This window comes from Phyllobates terribilis, unplaced genomic scaffold (genome assembly GCF_046119375.1).
Source record: "Phyllobates terribilis strain yellow unplaced genomic scaffold, ASM4611937v1 Scaffold_6__1_contigs__length_29720123, whole genome shotgun sequence".
Classification (NCBI taxonomy): Eukaryota; Metazoa; Chordata; class Amphibia; order Anura; family Dendrobatidae; genus Phyllobates; species Phyllobates terribilis.
The window spans coordinates 18920485-18938487 of NW_027362766.1; the positions used below are offsets into that span (position 1 = coordinate 18920485).

Sequence of the window (18003 nt, forward strand, 5' to 3'; positions counted from 1 at the left end):
AGTCGATGGGAGGTATGTGTCACAGAGATGGCTGTCCTCTGTGATGTAACCCGGAGTGTTTCTCTAGTGCACATAAGCACTAAGAGGACTAACTGGTACACCTGGGACTGGGTAATAGGTAGCTTGGAGAGATGGGCGGGTCCAGCTACCCCCATACCTCACCACTGGGTGTGATTAACAGCCTATAAAATGGAGGCCGTTGTTTGGCACATGGTCTGCGTGTTTGGAGGGAGAAGGCCTCCTGTGTGTGTTGTTTCGCCGGACTGAGCCAATGAGCTGAATGCTACACAGCCTGGGTGCCCACAAGACTGGCTTAAGCAGAGATTTGCTTAATGGACATTTTACTTTGTTTTGCCTGAACTGAAGGCTGTTTGTATTTCTTTACTTTTTGCCGGGTTTAAGAGATAATAAACTATCATGAAGATTTAAAGGAACATGCCTCCTGTTTATCTCCCATCGCACCCAAGTGAGTAAAATCCCTACAGTTGGTGGAGAATGCGGGCAGCGTTCCCAGCTGATACGTGTGACCGCTACAGGAAGGACTGCATGTCCTGGGTGAAGTCTGTCACAAGTCAGCAAGTGACGCCGGACAAAATGGAGGACCTGCTGAAACACCTGGTCCAGTCGCAGCAGCACTAGCAGGAGAACAACAGGCTGTTGTTACAACTGATCAAGCAGCACCATCAGGAGCAGCGGCAGCAGACGCAGCTTCTGGCAACCGCCACCCAGGGCAAGACTAGCGCCCCAACCTCAAGTCCGGCTGATGATTCATGTCCGGAAGGCGGTAAGACGGGCTTTTGCAGAAAATGACCCCGGGGAATGACGCAAAGACCTTCCTGACTATGTTTGAAAGGGTCGCTGAGAGGGAGAAACTTCCGCCAGAGCAGTAGGCAGAGGTGCTGATGCCATACCTGACGATGAAGACCCAGAAAGTGTACTATGACTTAGCTTTGCAGGATGCTAAGGAGTATGGCAAGCTACAGACCGAGATTCTAGTTACTATGTTTGTCAGGGCATAGCGGGTCTACCGCTGGGCGTATCACTGAGACAAACCCCCTCGCATCCAAATGGTTGACCTTTTGCACCTGGTCCAGAAGTGCCTGCAGCCGGAGTCCTCTACACTTGCACAGAAGGTAGAGGGAGTGGTGATGGACCGGTTTGTGCACTCCCTGCCGAGGCTAATACAGACTTGGGTTGCCCAGGGTGATCCCCGGAATGCCAATGAACTGGTCGGACTGGTCGAGAGACACCAGGGGGTTGAGGGTTCCTTGGGAAGGCAGCCCACTCCATACTGGGGGGTCCCAACAGGGGGTGGAGGCCCAAAAGGTGGTGGGGAGTCCAAGATCCAAAGGGGCAGGAGAGGTAATGGCCAAGGTCCTAACGGGTGATGTCATTTGCTGGAGGTGCCACGGCCCAGACCATATAACTGCCCGTCGTCCCCTGATCCGCAAGCAGATGGACTTCAGCATAGGACACCGCTATTCATATTATGCGTATCCGGCCTGCAGTATGAACTGTCCACCCAGCAATGTGAGGGTGAACGGGCGGCACATAACAGCACTGCTAAACTCCAGGAGTCTGATGACCCTTCTGAGGGCCACCCTTCCTCTCCAATTGATCCCGGGGAAAAAGGTTGGCATATTCATGGTGATGCTAAGGACTACCCCATGGCCAGAGTGGACAGTGAAATGGCCCACGGTACTGAGTCCCACGAGGTCGGCTTCATTCACCCTATTATTATAGGCCGGACTTTTGCTTGTTTTGAGATCTGTGGGGGAAGGGTTCTGGGTTTGCTGGCTCGGATAAGAAACCAGTTAACCCTAATGAGGTATCACCACACCCAGAGTCAGACGGGTTTCCCTTTTGCGTCCTTGTAGAGAATAAGGAGGTAGTGTCCCCTGAGTCTGAGTGACCAGCGAGAATTTTGGGTCTGCCCAACATAGGGACCTAACTCTGAATGAAGCCTTTAATAATCTCACGGTCATAAATGGGGTTGCACAAGATTTTCCCATTTTATGATGAGTGGGGAGTTGTTGTACCGGGTCACAAAAGGGAAGGAGGAGCTTGTGGAACTAACTAATGGTGCCGGGTCCCTATAGACAGAAGGTGTTGGACATGGCCCATTCACATATCTTGGGGGGACATCTGGGAGTAGAAAAAACGCAGGAACGGATCATGCAGAGACACGATTCTATTGGCCCGGGTGTCACCGGGAAATATTAAAGTATTTCAGGTCCTGCCCTACATGTCAGTTAGCCGCCCCCACCTCTCACTCTCGAAGTCAATGCGTGCCATTGCACATTATTGAAGTGCCGTTTGAGAGAATTGCTATGGACTTTGTCAGTCCCCTGGTTAAATCTGCTCGTGGGCATCAATACATACTGGTCATCCTGGACTATGCCACACGCTAGCCTGAAGCAATTCCCCTGAGAAACTCCTCCGCAAACAATATAACTCGTTAATTGGTCCACTTTTTTTCCCAGACAGGTTTACCAAAGGAGATCCTGACCGACCAGGGAACACCTTTTATGAGTAAGGTGATGAGGGAGTTATGCAAGGTCCTGCAAATCTCCCAACTGAGGACTTCAGTGTACCATCCTCAGACAGATGGCGTTGTGGAAAGGTTTAATAAAACGCTGAAGAGTATGCTGAGGAAGGCCATAGAAAAGGACGGTAGAGACTGGGACTGTCTCCTACCGTATCTGTTGTTCTCCATCCATGAGGTTCCACAGGCCTCTACGGGGTTCTCGCCATTCGAACTCCTATATGGTTGACATCCGCGGGGTCTCCTTGATATAGCAAAGGGGAAGCCGAAGTCAAACCCCACAGAAGCGTCACTGAGCATGTTGCACTCATGCAGCAGAGGATTGCGAAGGTGATGCCATCGTAAAAGTACATCTCCTTCAGTCACAAGAAGCTCAGGCCAGGGTCTACAACTGGTCAGCCAGAGTGAGGCAGTGCTAATTCCTACTGTGGAGATTAAATTCTTGGCCAAATGGCAAGGGCTGTATGAGGTGGTGGAGAAGCTTAGTGATGTGAACTAGAAGATTCATCAACCAGGAAGATGTTAACCATATCAGATCTACCACGTTAACCTCATCAAGCCATGGCAAGACAGAGAGCCGGCTGAAACTCCATGCTTGCTGGGCAAGCCAGAAGATGAGGTTGAAGGCGTCACCCATAGAGGAGACGCTGTCGAAGGCCCAAAAGCAGCAGTGCCGGGAGTTGCTCCAGAACAACAGGGACCTGTTCTCGGAATTGCTGGGATGCACAAAGGTCGACAAAGTTCTGACGGAGCCACATGTGCGCATAAACTTGAAGCCCTATCAAATTTCCGGAGGCCCGACGAGAATTCATCTCCAAGGAGGTGGAGCGCATGTTGAAACTCGGGGTCTTTGAGGAATCCAAGAGCGGTTGGTCGAGCCCGATTGTCCTGGTCCCAAAACCTGATGGCGAATGGAGATTCTGCAATGAGGTCGGAAGTTGAATGAGGTCTCCAAATTCGATGCATATGCAATGCCTCGTGTAGATGAGCTGATCGAGAGACTTGGACCAGCAAGGTACATAACCACCTTGGATTTAACAAAGGGATATTGGCAGATCCCCATGTCACCAGAAGCCAAGGAGAAGACTGCGTTTTCTACGCCGAATGGATGCTTCCAATATGTCTGGGTGCCGTTTGGACTGAAGGGGGCCTCGGCCACATTCCAGAGGGCCATGGACCGAATCCTTGCACCCCATAAGGAATAGACCGCAGCATACCTGGACGATATTGTAATCTTCAGCCCAGACTGGGGAAGTCATTTGGAAAAGGTCCAGGAAGTGTTTGATAACCTAAGAAAAAGGCAGGGTTTTCAATAAACCCCAAAAAATGTGCCATGGGGAAATAAGAAGCCAAATACCTGGGATACGTAGTGGGTAGAGATTAGATAAAACCTCAAATCAGTAAAGTGGAGGCAATCCAAACCTGGCCAAGACCACTTTTGAAGAAGCAAGTTAGAGCCTTTCTAGGAATCATGGGATACTACAGGAGGTTCATCTCAAACTTCGCCATGATGGCCGCACCCCTAACTGACTTCCTTAAGGGGACGAAATTGGCAATGGCCAAATGGTCTGAAGAGGCAGAGACGGCTTTTCAAAAAATGAAAGGGGCTCTGTGTAAGCAACCGGTCCAGGTTGCCCCAACTTCAAGAAAGAGTTTATACTCCAGACAGATGCATCAGATGTCGGTTTGGGAGCAGTCCTTTCCCAGGACATACACGGGGAGGAGCACCCTGTTCTCGGAGTAGGAAGCGGTCTTCGTGTGAAAATAATTATGTTGTCGTAGATCAGGAATGCTTGGCCATAAAGTGGGCTGTGGACATGCTACGGTACTATCTATTGGGACGAAAGTTTAAATTGGTGTCAGACAATGCCTCACTCAGATGGATGAGGGAAAGAAATTGGAATAATGCTATTGTCACCCGCTGGTTCTTAGCCCTACAAGATATCAACTTCCATGTAGAGCACAGAGCAGGCAAGCTACATGGTAATGCCAATGCCCTCTCAAAAATCCCATGTTTAGTAGTCGAAGGTGCCAAGCCCCATGGCTTTAGGCAGAGGAGGGAGGTATGTCAGGTAGCTAATGGTCGCATAGTCGATAGGAGTTATGTGTCACAGAGACAGTTGTCCTCTGCTATGTAACCCGGAGTGTTTATCTAGTGCACATAAGCACTAAGAGTACTAATTGGTGAACCTTGGACCGGGTTATGGGTAGCTTGGAGAGATGGGCGGGTCCAGCTACCCCCATACCTCACCTCTGGGTGTGAATAACAGCCTATAAAATGGAGGCTGTTGTTTGGCACATGGTCTGCGAGTTTGGAGAGAGAAGGCCTCCTGTGTGTGTTTCGCTGGACTGAGCCAATAAGCTGAACGCTACGCAGCCTGTGTACCCACAGGAGTGGCTTAAGCAGAGACTTGCTCAATGGACATTTTACTTTGTTTTGCCTGAACTAAGGCTATTTGTATTTCTTTACTTTTGCCGGGTTTATGAGCTAATAAACCAACATGAAGATTTAAAGGAACATGCCTCTTGCTTGCCTCCCATCGCACCCAAGTGAGTAAAATCCCTACACTCTCCTCCGCCTAAATCATACTCACAGCGGTCGAAATCTATCAGATAAATCAGATCTATCCTTCACAACAGAAAAAAACTTAGGAAAGCTCATGAGACAAGGTACAGAAATGGCCTGATTTATTATTGCACTTGCGGTTTTTTTTGGCTAGTTTTTAATGTTTTTTTTGCCCATTTTTACATCAGCGCCTTTTTAAAATCTATTTTATATGCATTTGGCTTTTTTTTTTAGGTTTACCATTCATTGTGGGAAGGATTTTGGGGTCACCAGATGTTTTTAGCTTATTTATCAGTGGTAACGATTTTTACAAAAAAAGTTGCAAAATTTTTGCTCAAATTTCCACTAGTCTCCTTACCCCTTGGAGTGACTACGTAGGCCTAGAATTTTTTTACTGAAATTTTGCAACATTTTAGCGAAAAGTGTGATTCTTTGCGCTAAAAAATAAATCACATTTTTGATTTTGTAAAAAAATAATTCATGAGCCACGTGCACCATTTGGAAGAAACTTCAACGAATAAGAAACAAAAGAAGTAAAAAGTGACTCAAAGAGAAAAAAAAATCAAATGATGAATGGGCCCATTAATTTTAGCAGCCACCCATCTCTATCTCAATAGATATGATATATCAACATGGTCAATGGGGATTCTAAGGATAAGAGCTAGAGATGAGAGGATCGGTTCGCAGGACTCCGATCCAGTGTCCAGGTCAGTGGTACCTGGTGGCTAGACGGGTGGACCACAAATCTCTTACCTTCCGGAATGGCTTTTAATTAGCCAAGGGTGTTGCGATGTCATCTGTGTCATGTCGCATAGAAGACGTTGCGGCAACCCTGACAAATCAAATGTTGCACCATGGACGCCAGATGGCAAGACGTTCGGAGGCCTCCTGTACATGCGGATGTGCACACGTAAAAACCATAGCGGATTATAGCACACGGCAATTGGATGAGGGTTTTCCACATTTTAGGAGCCAATATTGGGGTGTGTTGCAGATATTCAAATTATTGCAGATTTCATCCCTTTTCAATACAACGGGCATGAATTACATCGTGAATCCGTGGCCGATTCTGGTTGGTGTGGACTTACCCTAAAATCCCCCATCTACTTTAGTTGGCTGTAGACCGAATGATGGTTTGAAGGATCGTTTGTCCAGCAGCTATCTCGCCTGACTCCTACATCCATAGAAGTTGTCGCTCTGCCGATATACAGACTGTCAACCCAACCCGTTAACTTCGTCCGATGTTAGTCTAATGTGTACAAGGGCCTTAACTTTTTACACCGAAAGTCATGTTGGCTACTCTAGAGTGGAGGACCACTTACCAGATCACTGGGAGTATGGTGCATGGGGGGGGGGGGGGGAATTGTGCTTTACTGCTATCAGTAGGGTCACAAAGTTATCAGGAGGCGTCAGCTGGGTAACCTGTGAGCTCAATAGATGTTTTTTAACAAAATATAAAATTATGCCATTATTGTGTTTAATAAAGGAACTTGTTGATACTCATAATACGTCTCCTTATCCTTGTTTAGGTTGATAATTTGGGGGTTACTATTATGGTGGATATCCTTTCCACATGATACCAAGATTAATGAGTTGATCTTTCTGATTTAGTGGGAGAAGAAATGATTATATTAGGAATTTTTAGGTTGTTCAGGTCACAAGTAATGTTAGTCCCGCCTAGTGCGTTGGCCACGGTGCGGGTGCAATGGCAGTTAATAGATTGCAAGCTCCTAGGCTGCAATCACCAGCTGCATGTGGCCCTAGGACTTCGGTTATCTTCACATATATGGTGTATTCTAGAACGGAAAGACAATTGTAAAACGCAGTACACTCAACAGTACTTTTCCATGCAAAAAAAAAAGAAGACAGAACATCCAAATAATCGGTAAGTCCATATTTTTGCAAAATACGGTTCTCTGCGTATTCAAATGAAACCCCTGCGTAATTAAAATGATACACATGAACAAATTAAATGGGGGAAATGCTTTACGAGGGTGGTGAATATTTCGATTGTTGGCGTTACCAGCCATCATGAAAGAAGAATACAGGTGCAAGAAAAACAAAGAAACAACAAAATGAATAAAAAAAAATAATAATATAGAAATAAATAAAATTTGCCGAGTTAAATCGTACATTTACTCGGAGAGAGTATCCTTTGTCATTGCCTTGCAGGTGATCTCTGAGATTCTCCAGTTTTCGATGAAGCTATATGTGGACATCAGAAAATCAATTGAAAAAGCATCCTGTTTCTTAAAAAAAAGAATGAATAAAAACTTTTGATTCAGCTTATAACATACACTGCTACCATTCAGCAAGCAATGATATCGCTTTTGAACTTCAAAAGACAAAGCAAAAAAAAACAAACACATGTAGCATGCACGATGGCACTTACGATAAAACTTGTGGTTGGTATCAAAAGCAATTGGGACTTTTAATGGTTCACATTTTTTAGACCTGCGATTGCCAACTCCATCTCACAAAGAAGCCGATTAAGATTTATGGATCATTTTTATAAAACATCTGTGACGTCTTATTTCGAGGTTGAATAACGAACTGACATGAAATACATTTTCGTCTTGGTCTTACCGAGTCTCAACCGCGTTGTTTTTACCACCCTTGAGCTTAGAAATAGTTATACTCGACTCCCGAAAAAATCAGAGATGCACCAAACTTTTTTTTACATTTTTTATTTATTGTTAAAAAGATAAAAAATATATTTAACACATTCAAAATTATTTCATTTCAATAAGATTATTTTTTTTAGCTAGATAAAGAAAATTATGGTTTGGTAATGGGACGGCAAAATTAAAAAATTATTGTTTTAAAAAACACCTTTGGTGTAAGGGATAACGTCTCTCCTGGGGGAGAGTGACATGCTGGTATAAGGAGACTTATAGGCCACGAAATCCACCCCTTTGGGAAATAAAATACAAAAATGAACTCTAATGCCACTTATTGGAAGTAGCAATGAGCCTTGTCTCATAACTTACGATAAAAGCCAAACCAGAATCTATATTTGCAGACACTGTGTTTCGAAGTGTTCCCCTCCTCAGTGTAAAGCAAGAGATCGGATTTGACTGTATCGGAGGACTCTGATGGTAGTCTAAGCGGTAATGTCTCTCCTGGTAGAGATTAACATGCCTGACATGCTAGTGTAAGGAGACTGAGAGGCCATGCAATTCTTCTCTGGGAGATTAAATATGTTGTTTGCCTCTTTAGAGTTCAAGTCTTTCTGTCGGAATACCAGAAAAACCCGATAGTCTGCCATGTTTTTGTGACAAGTACTGCCATGATGGAGGCCAGTGTCCAAAGTAACTGACTGTCGGTTTAATTAAAATGAAGGGCTCCATCAGAATCCTGTTTTTTCCAAGGGTTCAGACCCTTGGTCCAGGTACTGTACTATGAGGTACAACAAGTGAGATCATTTAGACAACACTAGGTGCCTTTTTTCGATAACTGATTGGTAGAGATTAGCGGATCGATTCGGGGGACTCTGGTGCAGATCAGTGGAACCTGGAGGGTAGATAGAGTAAACATGATGCTCGCGAATCTCTTACCTTCTGGTATGGCATGTTGTCAGGGCTGGCGCAACGTCATCTGTGTGTAGTGTCGCTCCAGTCCTGGCTAATCAAAAGCCACTGTAGGGACGCCAGAAAAGTAAGATTTGTGGGCCTTCCATATAACCACCAGTTAACAATGACCAGGACTGGAGTGCCGCTAATTGATCCACTCATCTCTACTGAATGGCAGTGCAACACACACAAAAAAAACAGAACTTCAAAAAATTAAAAAAAACTATGGTGGTCCCATAGTGCTACCACCTCATGCCTGCTTCTCTTTTGATTTGCCAGCCTGGTGCGATGTCATTGTTGCAGTGTGACGCACACACGATTTTGAACCAGGCTGGCAAATCAAAAGAAGAGCTGGGGATGCCAACAAGTCGGAGGAATTTCACAGGCATGAAATACTGACTAAGGTCTTGCAAATTAATTTGCTCATCTCTAGTCATCAGTTCTGTACAAGTCCAACAAACCAAAAGAGATCATATTATTCAGCTCTGTGCACTTACAATTGCTCATTTTGATTTCTACCCAGCTAATTCTTCTCTTTTCCATTTGGTCTAAGACATCACGTGATTAAAAACTGATGACCTGAATCCTTCTAAGCTCTATGTAGAAACAAGGTTACTTACTGGTAACCGGTTTTTCCAGAAACCATGACAGCACAACTGAGAGAGGATCAGCCCACCAAGGACAGGAAACCTTCTGAAATAAAAGGGCGGTACCTCTCCCCCACTTCAGTTGGTTACAGAGCATTGAGAGGACCTCGGTAGAAAGAGTTATACATAAAACCCAACACCACATCACACAACACCCAACTATAGTGCACACCTATAGGGTGAGAAAAGGGGGGAATATATGGGTGCTGTCATGGGTTCTGGAAAAACCGGCTACCGGTAAGTAACCTTGGTGTTTTCCCTTCACCCATGACAGCACACCTGAGAGACTTTTGGCGAAAAATGAAACACCTTAGCGAGGGACCACCGCTTGCAGCACCCTTCTACTAAAGGTTAAGTCCGTCAAGTAGGATACATCCAACCGATAGTGTTTAAAGAAGGTAGATGGTGAAGACCAGGTAGCGGCCTTACAGATTTGATCTATCAATACCTCTGCCTTCTCTGCCCAGGAGGAAGCCATGGCTCTGGTGGAGTGAGCCTTGATGCCATCAGGGATCGGAGTGCCACTGGCAGTATAGGCTAAGCAAATGGCCTCCCTAATCCATCTGGCTATAGTCCCATTTGTTACCCCGTAACCATTCCTATTCCCCTGGAAAGCTACGAATAAGGATTGTACTCATCTCAACTGGCTAGTTACATGAATATATTGCAAAAGAGCCCTTCTATCATCAAGGTTATGAAACTTTTGTTCCCCTGGGATCTTTGGGTTGTCACAAAAAGAGGGCACAACAATTTCTTGACTCCTATGAAATTTGAGCCCTACCTTTGGGCGATATCTTGGATCAGGTCTTAATACTACTCTATCCTCAAATATTTGTGTATATGGAGGATTTATGGACAGGGCCTGTAAATCGCTTACTCTATGAGCTGACGTTAAAGCTACCAAAACAATTGTTTTGAAAGTAAGGTATTTTGCTGACAACTTCTGAACTGGCTCAAATGGTTCCTTGGTTAAAGCCTCAAGCACCAGATTCAGGTCCCATGGGGGAACCCTGGAAATTGTGACTGGCCCGGACCTACCACAGGATTTAATTTACTTTGCAATCCATTTATTAGCAGCAAGGTTGCTGTTATATAATGCCCCCAAGGCTGATACCTGGACCTTAATTGTGCTGGTAGTTAGTCCTAACTTTAACCCCTTCTGCAGGAACTCCAAGATGGCATTGACTGGAGGTTTCTGACTTAGCGGTCTTCCTAAAAAATCTACCGTAGATTCTAGTAGTTATATATCTTTAACTACTGTCTGACATGGTGACCAGAACTGTTGAGCAGTGCTCTGACCCCATAGTACTCCTTTATATCGGGAGGTGGGGTCAGCCACCTCTGAATCCCCTGCGGTCTCCTTCTGGCTTATTCCTCGCCCCCCTGCCCCCAGCAGCCACTGCCAGCGTCTCCACATGGCACCGCCATCTTTTTTCCAGGTGCCACCCCGTCGTCACTGAGGCACGCCCTACCCAGTGTGCCCGACACCGTGACGTCAGAGGCACGCTACCGCTGAGCCCATTGCTCCGCAGCGGTCATGTGTGTGGCAAGGAGAGGACGGAGTGGCGGTCTGCAGAAGCCCGGGACCTCTCCACCGCCCACACGTGCAGCAGGTCCCCGGGGAACCTGTGAACGGCGCATCCAGTATCTGAAGGCCGGCGCTACAGAACCACAACTCGGGACAGGCCTGGGTAAGTTCACATCTTTCGCCGTTTCCTTCAGCAAGGATTCCCATCAAGGACAGAAAGCCAACTGAAGCGGGGGAGAGGTACCGCCCTTTTATTTCAGAAGGTTTCCTGTCCTTGGTGGGTGGATCCTCTCTCAGGTGTGCTGTCATGGGTAAAGGGAAAACAGGAGGTCAATTTTCCCTGCATGACTAATAAGTCACTGCAAAAGTCCCTGGCCAGGGGGAGGAGGGAGCAGCTGTGTCAGGAGTTGAAGAGGGAGATGATTTTTGTAGGGACAAGAAACTTCCTGTTTCTACATACAGCAGAGAAAAGAGCAGAATTATCTGGGTAGAAAGGTAAAATGAGCAGTTGTAAGTACACAGTGCTATATAATATGAAGACTGTAATATATTGAGAGGGTAAAACTTTGATGAGAGTGCTTCTTTAATTTGCAGGAAACCTCTTTATTTAGGTATTAGGCACATACATGTCCCTATTACAAAGTTTAAAGAAAAAAAAATGAATAAAATAACCTTCCCCGTCATTCCATACATTAATTATACCATATAATGTATTCATTCACTTCCTTTGTATCACCTGGTCTGAAGAGGACAACTTTTTAAAGAGAGAAGCTGATTGAGCATACTAGAAGAAATATGACCAGTATGTACTATATGTCACAAACACAGCGATACCTCTCCAAACGACCATTGCTTTAAGAATGCCATCCCCCCGGTCCACACAAGACCAATCTTTAATTTCTATGTATATTGGTGCTATTTTTGATAAGATCCGCTCTAGATTTTGTCTTAATAAATAGGCTGTGTGTTAAAAAGAGGCTCGGGGTAAAGAGTGTTGGACATGATTTTTTTTATGAAATCCATAATTTAAATGAGAAGTTTCCTTTTCAAACAATAAGAAGTCTATAAATGGCAATGAAATCAATGCATTTTACTGTACTAATGAGAAAAAGAAGGTCTCCTAATGGCACTTTTGGAGGAACTTCCTGCTGAGTCTATTCAATGGATGGTTTCTTGCCAAAACCAAAAATAACAGAAGATGCCACGATGCTACTGTAAAATAGTGTAAAATAGTCTGCTCCAAGTCAAGGATTGTTAACGGGGTCTCAGTTAAAGGAGTAAAACCCTTAGCTCGAAAAGGTACGATTAAGACATTTCATGGACGACAATAGGCAGTGGGTAACACTTGGCATTCTCCCCATGGCCACTCCATGAAAAATGTTGACCTCTTTGTCTTTCTTGGGATCACTGAAGACCAGCTAGTAGTTGGGGATCACGGCTTTAAAGGCTCTATTTATCCTACAGTTGTCCTGCAGGTCAGGGGTCTCTCTCAGCCGCCATCCTGCCAGCGAGCTGGGCCGAGTCTATACTGGAGGTTTTATTGTGTGTCTCCTTCATTACAGTGCCATAGCTCATACCAGCCGGTAACTAAGATAATCGATGTAATTCAGTATGGTGCTGTATATAGAGGGGCTGAGAGGAGAGATATACTGCAAGATAGGGGTATATATAGGGACTGAAAGGAAATATTTACTGCAGGGTGGGCTGTATATAGAGGGAACACAATGGAGAGATAAACTGGAGGATGGGCTGTATATAGAGAGGACAGAAACGAGAGATATACTGCAGGTTAGGCTCTATATTGGGAGCTGAGAGGAGAGATATGTTGTAGGATGGGGCTTGGCATACATGCGCAGAGATTAGTTGAGTTCTGTTTGTTGCCTGCTTCTGACCGATCTGTGATCTGCAACTGCAAATGGTGCAGCATTGATGCATATTGTAGAGGATTATCTTCTGCTCATGTATTATTAGAGCAGCATTTGCACTTTCACATTACTCACCAGTCTGTAAAACCTTTCTGCAGCTATAATGATGTAGGTGACAGAAGGTAAATATCAGTCAGGTAGGGGACAGTACAGCATTAGAGGGTGCACAGAAGCATAGGGTGACTTCTTAGGTAAGCTTGATGGTAACGCAGCGGTGGGGCTAGTCAGGAGCACACAGCGGAGACCGGGACGTCTGCAGCACTGACGAAAAGCAAGTTGCTACTGGGAAATGTTGCCGTAGCAGATAATAGGACTGCTCATTCTGCTCCGTGAAGCTGGATGGAGGAGCAGATAGACATGAAAGAAGAACAAAGTTCCAAGAAAGAAACTTTATCTTGGGCTTAGTCTGTGTGTTAACAATAAGTATGTATTTACTGTGCGATTCTGGGAATAACCTTTCAACATCACAGGAGGGAGTTGCCAGGTCGGCACTACCTCCACGTGTATAAACCAAACTGGAGAGCCAGGGTAGCTCTGTTTTGGGTTCATAAACAGGTGAATGCAACTTGTCTATGTATAAGGTTATAGCCTATCCAAGTCAACTTCCTCAACTTTGCCACATACAGCACGGTGGCTCAGTGGGTAGCACTGTTGCTTTGCAGCGCTGGGGTCCTGGGTTAAAATCTTACAAAGGACAATATCTGCAAGGAATAGTTATGTTCTCCCAGTGTTTGTGTGGGTTTCCTCTGGGTTCTCCGGCTTCCATCCACACTCCACAGACACACTGACAGGTACGTGGAATTAATGGCGCTATACAAGCAAATAAAAGAAATAAATAAATGAAATATGTTTAGTCTGTGTACCCACTATGCATTTTTCAAGCATTTTTGCAGTGGAATTTCTGAAGCAAAAACGCTTAAAAAAAAACACTTGGTAATACGTGCCCCATGGTCCCCCAATGATAATCCGCTGCAGATTATCATTGCGGAAAAATCCGTCCATTAATCTTGCGGACACGCAACGTAATTGCCGCCATTGACTTGCATTGAATCGCATAATATCCGCATGACTACATGTGCACATGCGGATATTAAGCGATTCAATGTGCGGATGGTACCCGGGTCTGGAGAAGAGGAGACTCTCCTCCGGACCCGGGTACCATAGTACCAGTAAAAAAAAGAATTTAAAATAAAAAATATACATTATACTCACCTTCTGATGGCCCCCGGTCTCCTGTACAGTACGTCCTGACTCCCCGGTGGCTCGCGATGGTGTAAAAGGACCTTCCATGACGTCATTTAGTCATATGACTGGTCACGCGGCCGCTGACGTCGGCGGTCGCATGACCTGTCACATGACTAAATGACGTCATGGAAGGTCCTTTTAGACCACCGCGAGCCGCCCAATACACCGGACAAGGAGACCGGGGGCCATCAGAAGGGGAGCATGATGTTTATTTTTTACCATTCTTTTTAACTATTACTTGGTCACACTATATAAATCCATGCCGGATACATGGATTTATATAGTGACCAAGTTGTCAAGCACTTTCCAAGTGATGCTAAAATTGCTTGGAAAAGCGCTTGACAACCCGCATGCGAAATCGCATGTGAAAAACGCGGGACATACGCTTCTACCTGGCAGGAAAAACGCATGTAAAATGCCACCACAAGCCGTACAAGAGACCAGACGCACATGAGAAAAGACCGGGGGCCATCGGAAGGTGAGTATAATGTTTTTTTTTTAACTATTAACTTGGACATACTATATAAATCCATGCCGGTTGCATGTACTTATATAGTGTGGAAAAGTGCTTGACAACTTGGTCAAGTGATGCTAAAATCGCTTGGAAAAGCGATAGATAACCCGCATGCAGAAATGCATGCAAAAACGCTTGACAAACGCTTCTACCTGGCGGGAAAAACGCATGTACAATCCGCATGCATTTTTCCTGCCAGGGAGATGCGGAAAAAATCTGCAGCATTTCTGCATCGTGGGCACTTAGCCTTAAACACTAAAACTAAAATTACACAGCTAAATAAGAATCACACAAAATTATTTCCCTAAATGCAAAGTGTAATGCCAGTGTCTCTGCATGTGGTCTCCTCCTGGCAGGGACACCGGCGTACTCACCATCCCGGCTGCATTCCTGTTGCAGGCATCTTGCCTAGGGTGCGCGCTCATACACTTCCTGTTTCTTAAAGGGGTAGCGTGCGAACTCCTTAGATGTCCCCAGTCAATACCTGGGAGGTATCTGGTAACTTAAGGCACCCTCCCCCATTGGGAGGCGCGTGTTCAACATCATGCATTTAATGTCTAGCTTGCCTGTACGTTGCTAAGTCGGTTGTCAGGTCCACTGGTTGCCCGTTCCTGTTTCTCTGGGTCTTTATGCCCAGCCCTGAACCTGTACCCGTGTCTGATCTAGTCTGAATTAGGACCTGACTTCATTCCTGTTTGTATCTAGTCTGTATCCTTCCCTGTATGTATTACCAGTATCTGAACCTGTCTTTGTATCCTTCTATGTCGAAATCAGCATCTGTTTCCACACCAGCTGTGTGTCATTCAGTTTCTTCCTCCAACCTGTTGTCTGAATTAGCCCCAACCTTAAACCTCCTGTAGAGGCTCCCTTTCCTAAACCAGCTGAGTGTGAATCAGTACCTATCACTAGTCTGTTGTCGTGGTGCAACATTAGTGATCAGTGTGTACACTTGCTACTTCATTGTAAGTACCCTGTGTGTACCTTTCCTTGTATTGGTCTTGCATGAACTTGGTCCTGTCTGTCCTGTGTGTACTTATCTATGCTAACCTGACCCTGTCTTTTCCATGTGAACAGAGTCCTGTCCCTCCTGCGGTTCTATACCTGTTCGCACTTGCGGTCCAGTACTTTCCCTGCCAGAGTTCCAGTTCTTCCTGAAGCGGTTTCTGTCTGTCCAGTCTGAACAGGGTCATACCCCTGCCTGTGTATCAGCCGTTCCCGCCAGCACTTGTCTGCCTGTATATCAGCCGTGCACGCCAGCACTTGTCTGCCTGTATATCAGCCGTGCACGCCAGCACTTGTCTGCCTGTATATCAGCCGTGCACGCCAGCACTTGTCTGCCTGTATATCAGTCGTGCACGCCAGCACTTGTCAGCCTGTATATCAGCCGTGCACGCCAGCATTTTTCTGCCCGTATATCAGCCGTGCACGCCAGCAATTGTCTGCCCGTATATCAGCCGTGCACGCCAGCACTTGTCTGCCTGTATATCAGCCGTTCCCGCCAGCACTTGTCTGCCCGTATACCAGCCGTTCCCGCCAGCACTTGTCTGCCTGTATATATCAGCCGTGCACGCCAGCACTTGTCTGCCTGTATATATCAGCCGTGCACGCCAGCACTTGTCTGCCTGTATATATCAGCCGTGCACGCCAGCACTTGTCTGCCTGTATATCAGCCGTGCACGCCAGCACTTGTCTGCCTGTATATCAGCCGTGCACGCCAGCACTTGTCTGCCTGTATATCAGCCGTTCCTGCCAGCACTTGTCTGCCTGTATATATCAGCCGTGCACGCCAGCACTTGTCTGCCTGTATATATCAGCCGTGCACGCCAGCACTTGTCTGCCTGTATATCAACCGTGCACGCCAGCACTTGTCTGCCTGTATATCAACCGTGCACGCCAGCACTTGTCTGCCTGTATATCAGCCGGGCACGCCAGCACTTGTCTGCCTGTATATCAGGCGTGCACGCCAGCACTTGTCTGCCTGTATATCAGGCGTGCATGCCAGCACTTGTCTGCCTGTATATCAGCCGTTCCCGCCAGCACTTGTCTGCCTGTATATCAGCCGTGCACGCCAGCACTTGTCTGCCTGTATATCAGCCATGCACGCCAGCACTTGTCTGCCTGTATATCAGCCGTGCACGCCAGCACTTGTCTGCCTGTATATCAGTCGTGCACGCCAGTACTTGTCTGCCTGTATATCAACCGTTCCCGCCAGCACTTGTCTGCCTATATATCAGCCGTTCCTGCCAGCACTTGTCTGCCTGTATATATCAGCCGTGCACGCCAGCACTTGTCTGCCTGTATATATCAGCCGTGCACGCCAGCACTTGTCTGCCTGTATATATCAGCCGTGCACGCCAGCACTTGTCTGCCTGTATATCAGTCGTGCACGCCAGTACTTGTCTGCCTGTATATCAGCCGTGCACGCCAGTACTTGTCTGCCTGTATATCAGCCGTGCCTGCCAGTACTTGTCTGCCTGTATATCAGTCGTGCACGCCAGCACTTGTCTGCCTGTATATCAGTCGTGCACGCCAGTACTTGTCTGCCTGTATATCAGCCGTGCACGCCAGTACTTGTCTGCCTGTATATCAGCCGTGCCTGCCAGTACTTGTCTGCCTGTATATCAGTCGTGCACGCCAGCACTTGTCTGCCTGTATATCAGTCGTGCACGCCAGTACTTGTCTGCCTGTATATCAGCCGTTCCCGCCAGCACTTGTCTGCCTGTATATCAGCCGTGCCTGCCAGCACTTGTCTGCCTGCATATCAGCCGTGCACGCCAGCACTTGTCTGCCTGTATATCAACCGTGCACGCCAGCACTTGTCTGCCTGTATACCAGCCGTGCACACCAGCACTTGTCTGCCTGTATATCAGCCGTGTCTGCCAGTACCTGCCTGTATATCAGCCGTGTCAGCCAGTATACCTACTGCATCTGCCTGCACTTGCCGTGCCAGCCAGTATCACTGCTGTTCCTGTCCCTTTGGGGATCAGCTGCTACTGCCAAGCAGCTACCTGCCGAACAAGCCTGGCCTCACCACTAGAGGCTCCAGCGAACACCAAGGAAGGTGCTTAGTTACGGCTCTCCGGGGTAAGTCCGGCACAGTGGGTCCACGATCCTCGCTAGCGCTCAACAGTCCAGGTGCGAGCCAACACTAAGTTACTCTAAAGCCAGTTTCACACATCCTCCATTTACAGTCTGAGCACGGTCTGTAATATTCAGGCCGGTCACAGGTCTGCTAACACAAACTCAACAGCTTTTGAGTCTGGAGACCCATTGCCCGTCATCTTGGTCAATAGTCAGACCTTGGGAAACCAGCCTAATAAAGTTGGTCTTGAACTCAATGAGGTCAAGAATGAATAAGTTGAAAATGCCAAACCACTGAGCATTGATAGTTCAATTTTGAACAATGTTATGATATAGAGATAAAACCAGGATATCCATGAGAATCAAGGAGCAGATTATTC

The 18003-nt window shown here is 46.4% G+C and overlaps 1 protein-coding gene across 30 annotated transcripts in view; it reads right to left on the bottom strand.

Annotated features, from left to right (window-relative positions):
- Window positions 1-18003, bottom strand: part of GPHN (gephyrin) — a 592001-nt gene that overhangs the window by 84564 nt on the left and 489434 nt on the right. For 18 of the 30 annotated variants that reach the window (XM_073637421.1, XM_073637415.1, XM_073637413.1 and 15 more), the window contains one exon: window positions 7245-7316. The exons of the other annotated variants lie outside the window; for them this stretch is intronic. In XM_073637421.1, the coding sequence (XP_073493522.1) occupies window positions 7245-7316 (72 nt within the window). The remainder of the gene's footprint in view (window positions 1-7244; window positions 7317-18003) is intronic. 30 annotated transcript variants of the gene reach the window in all.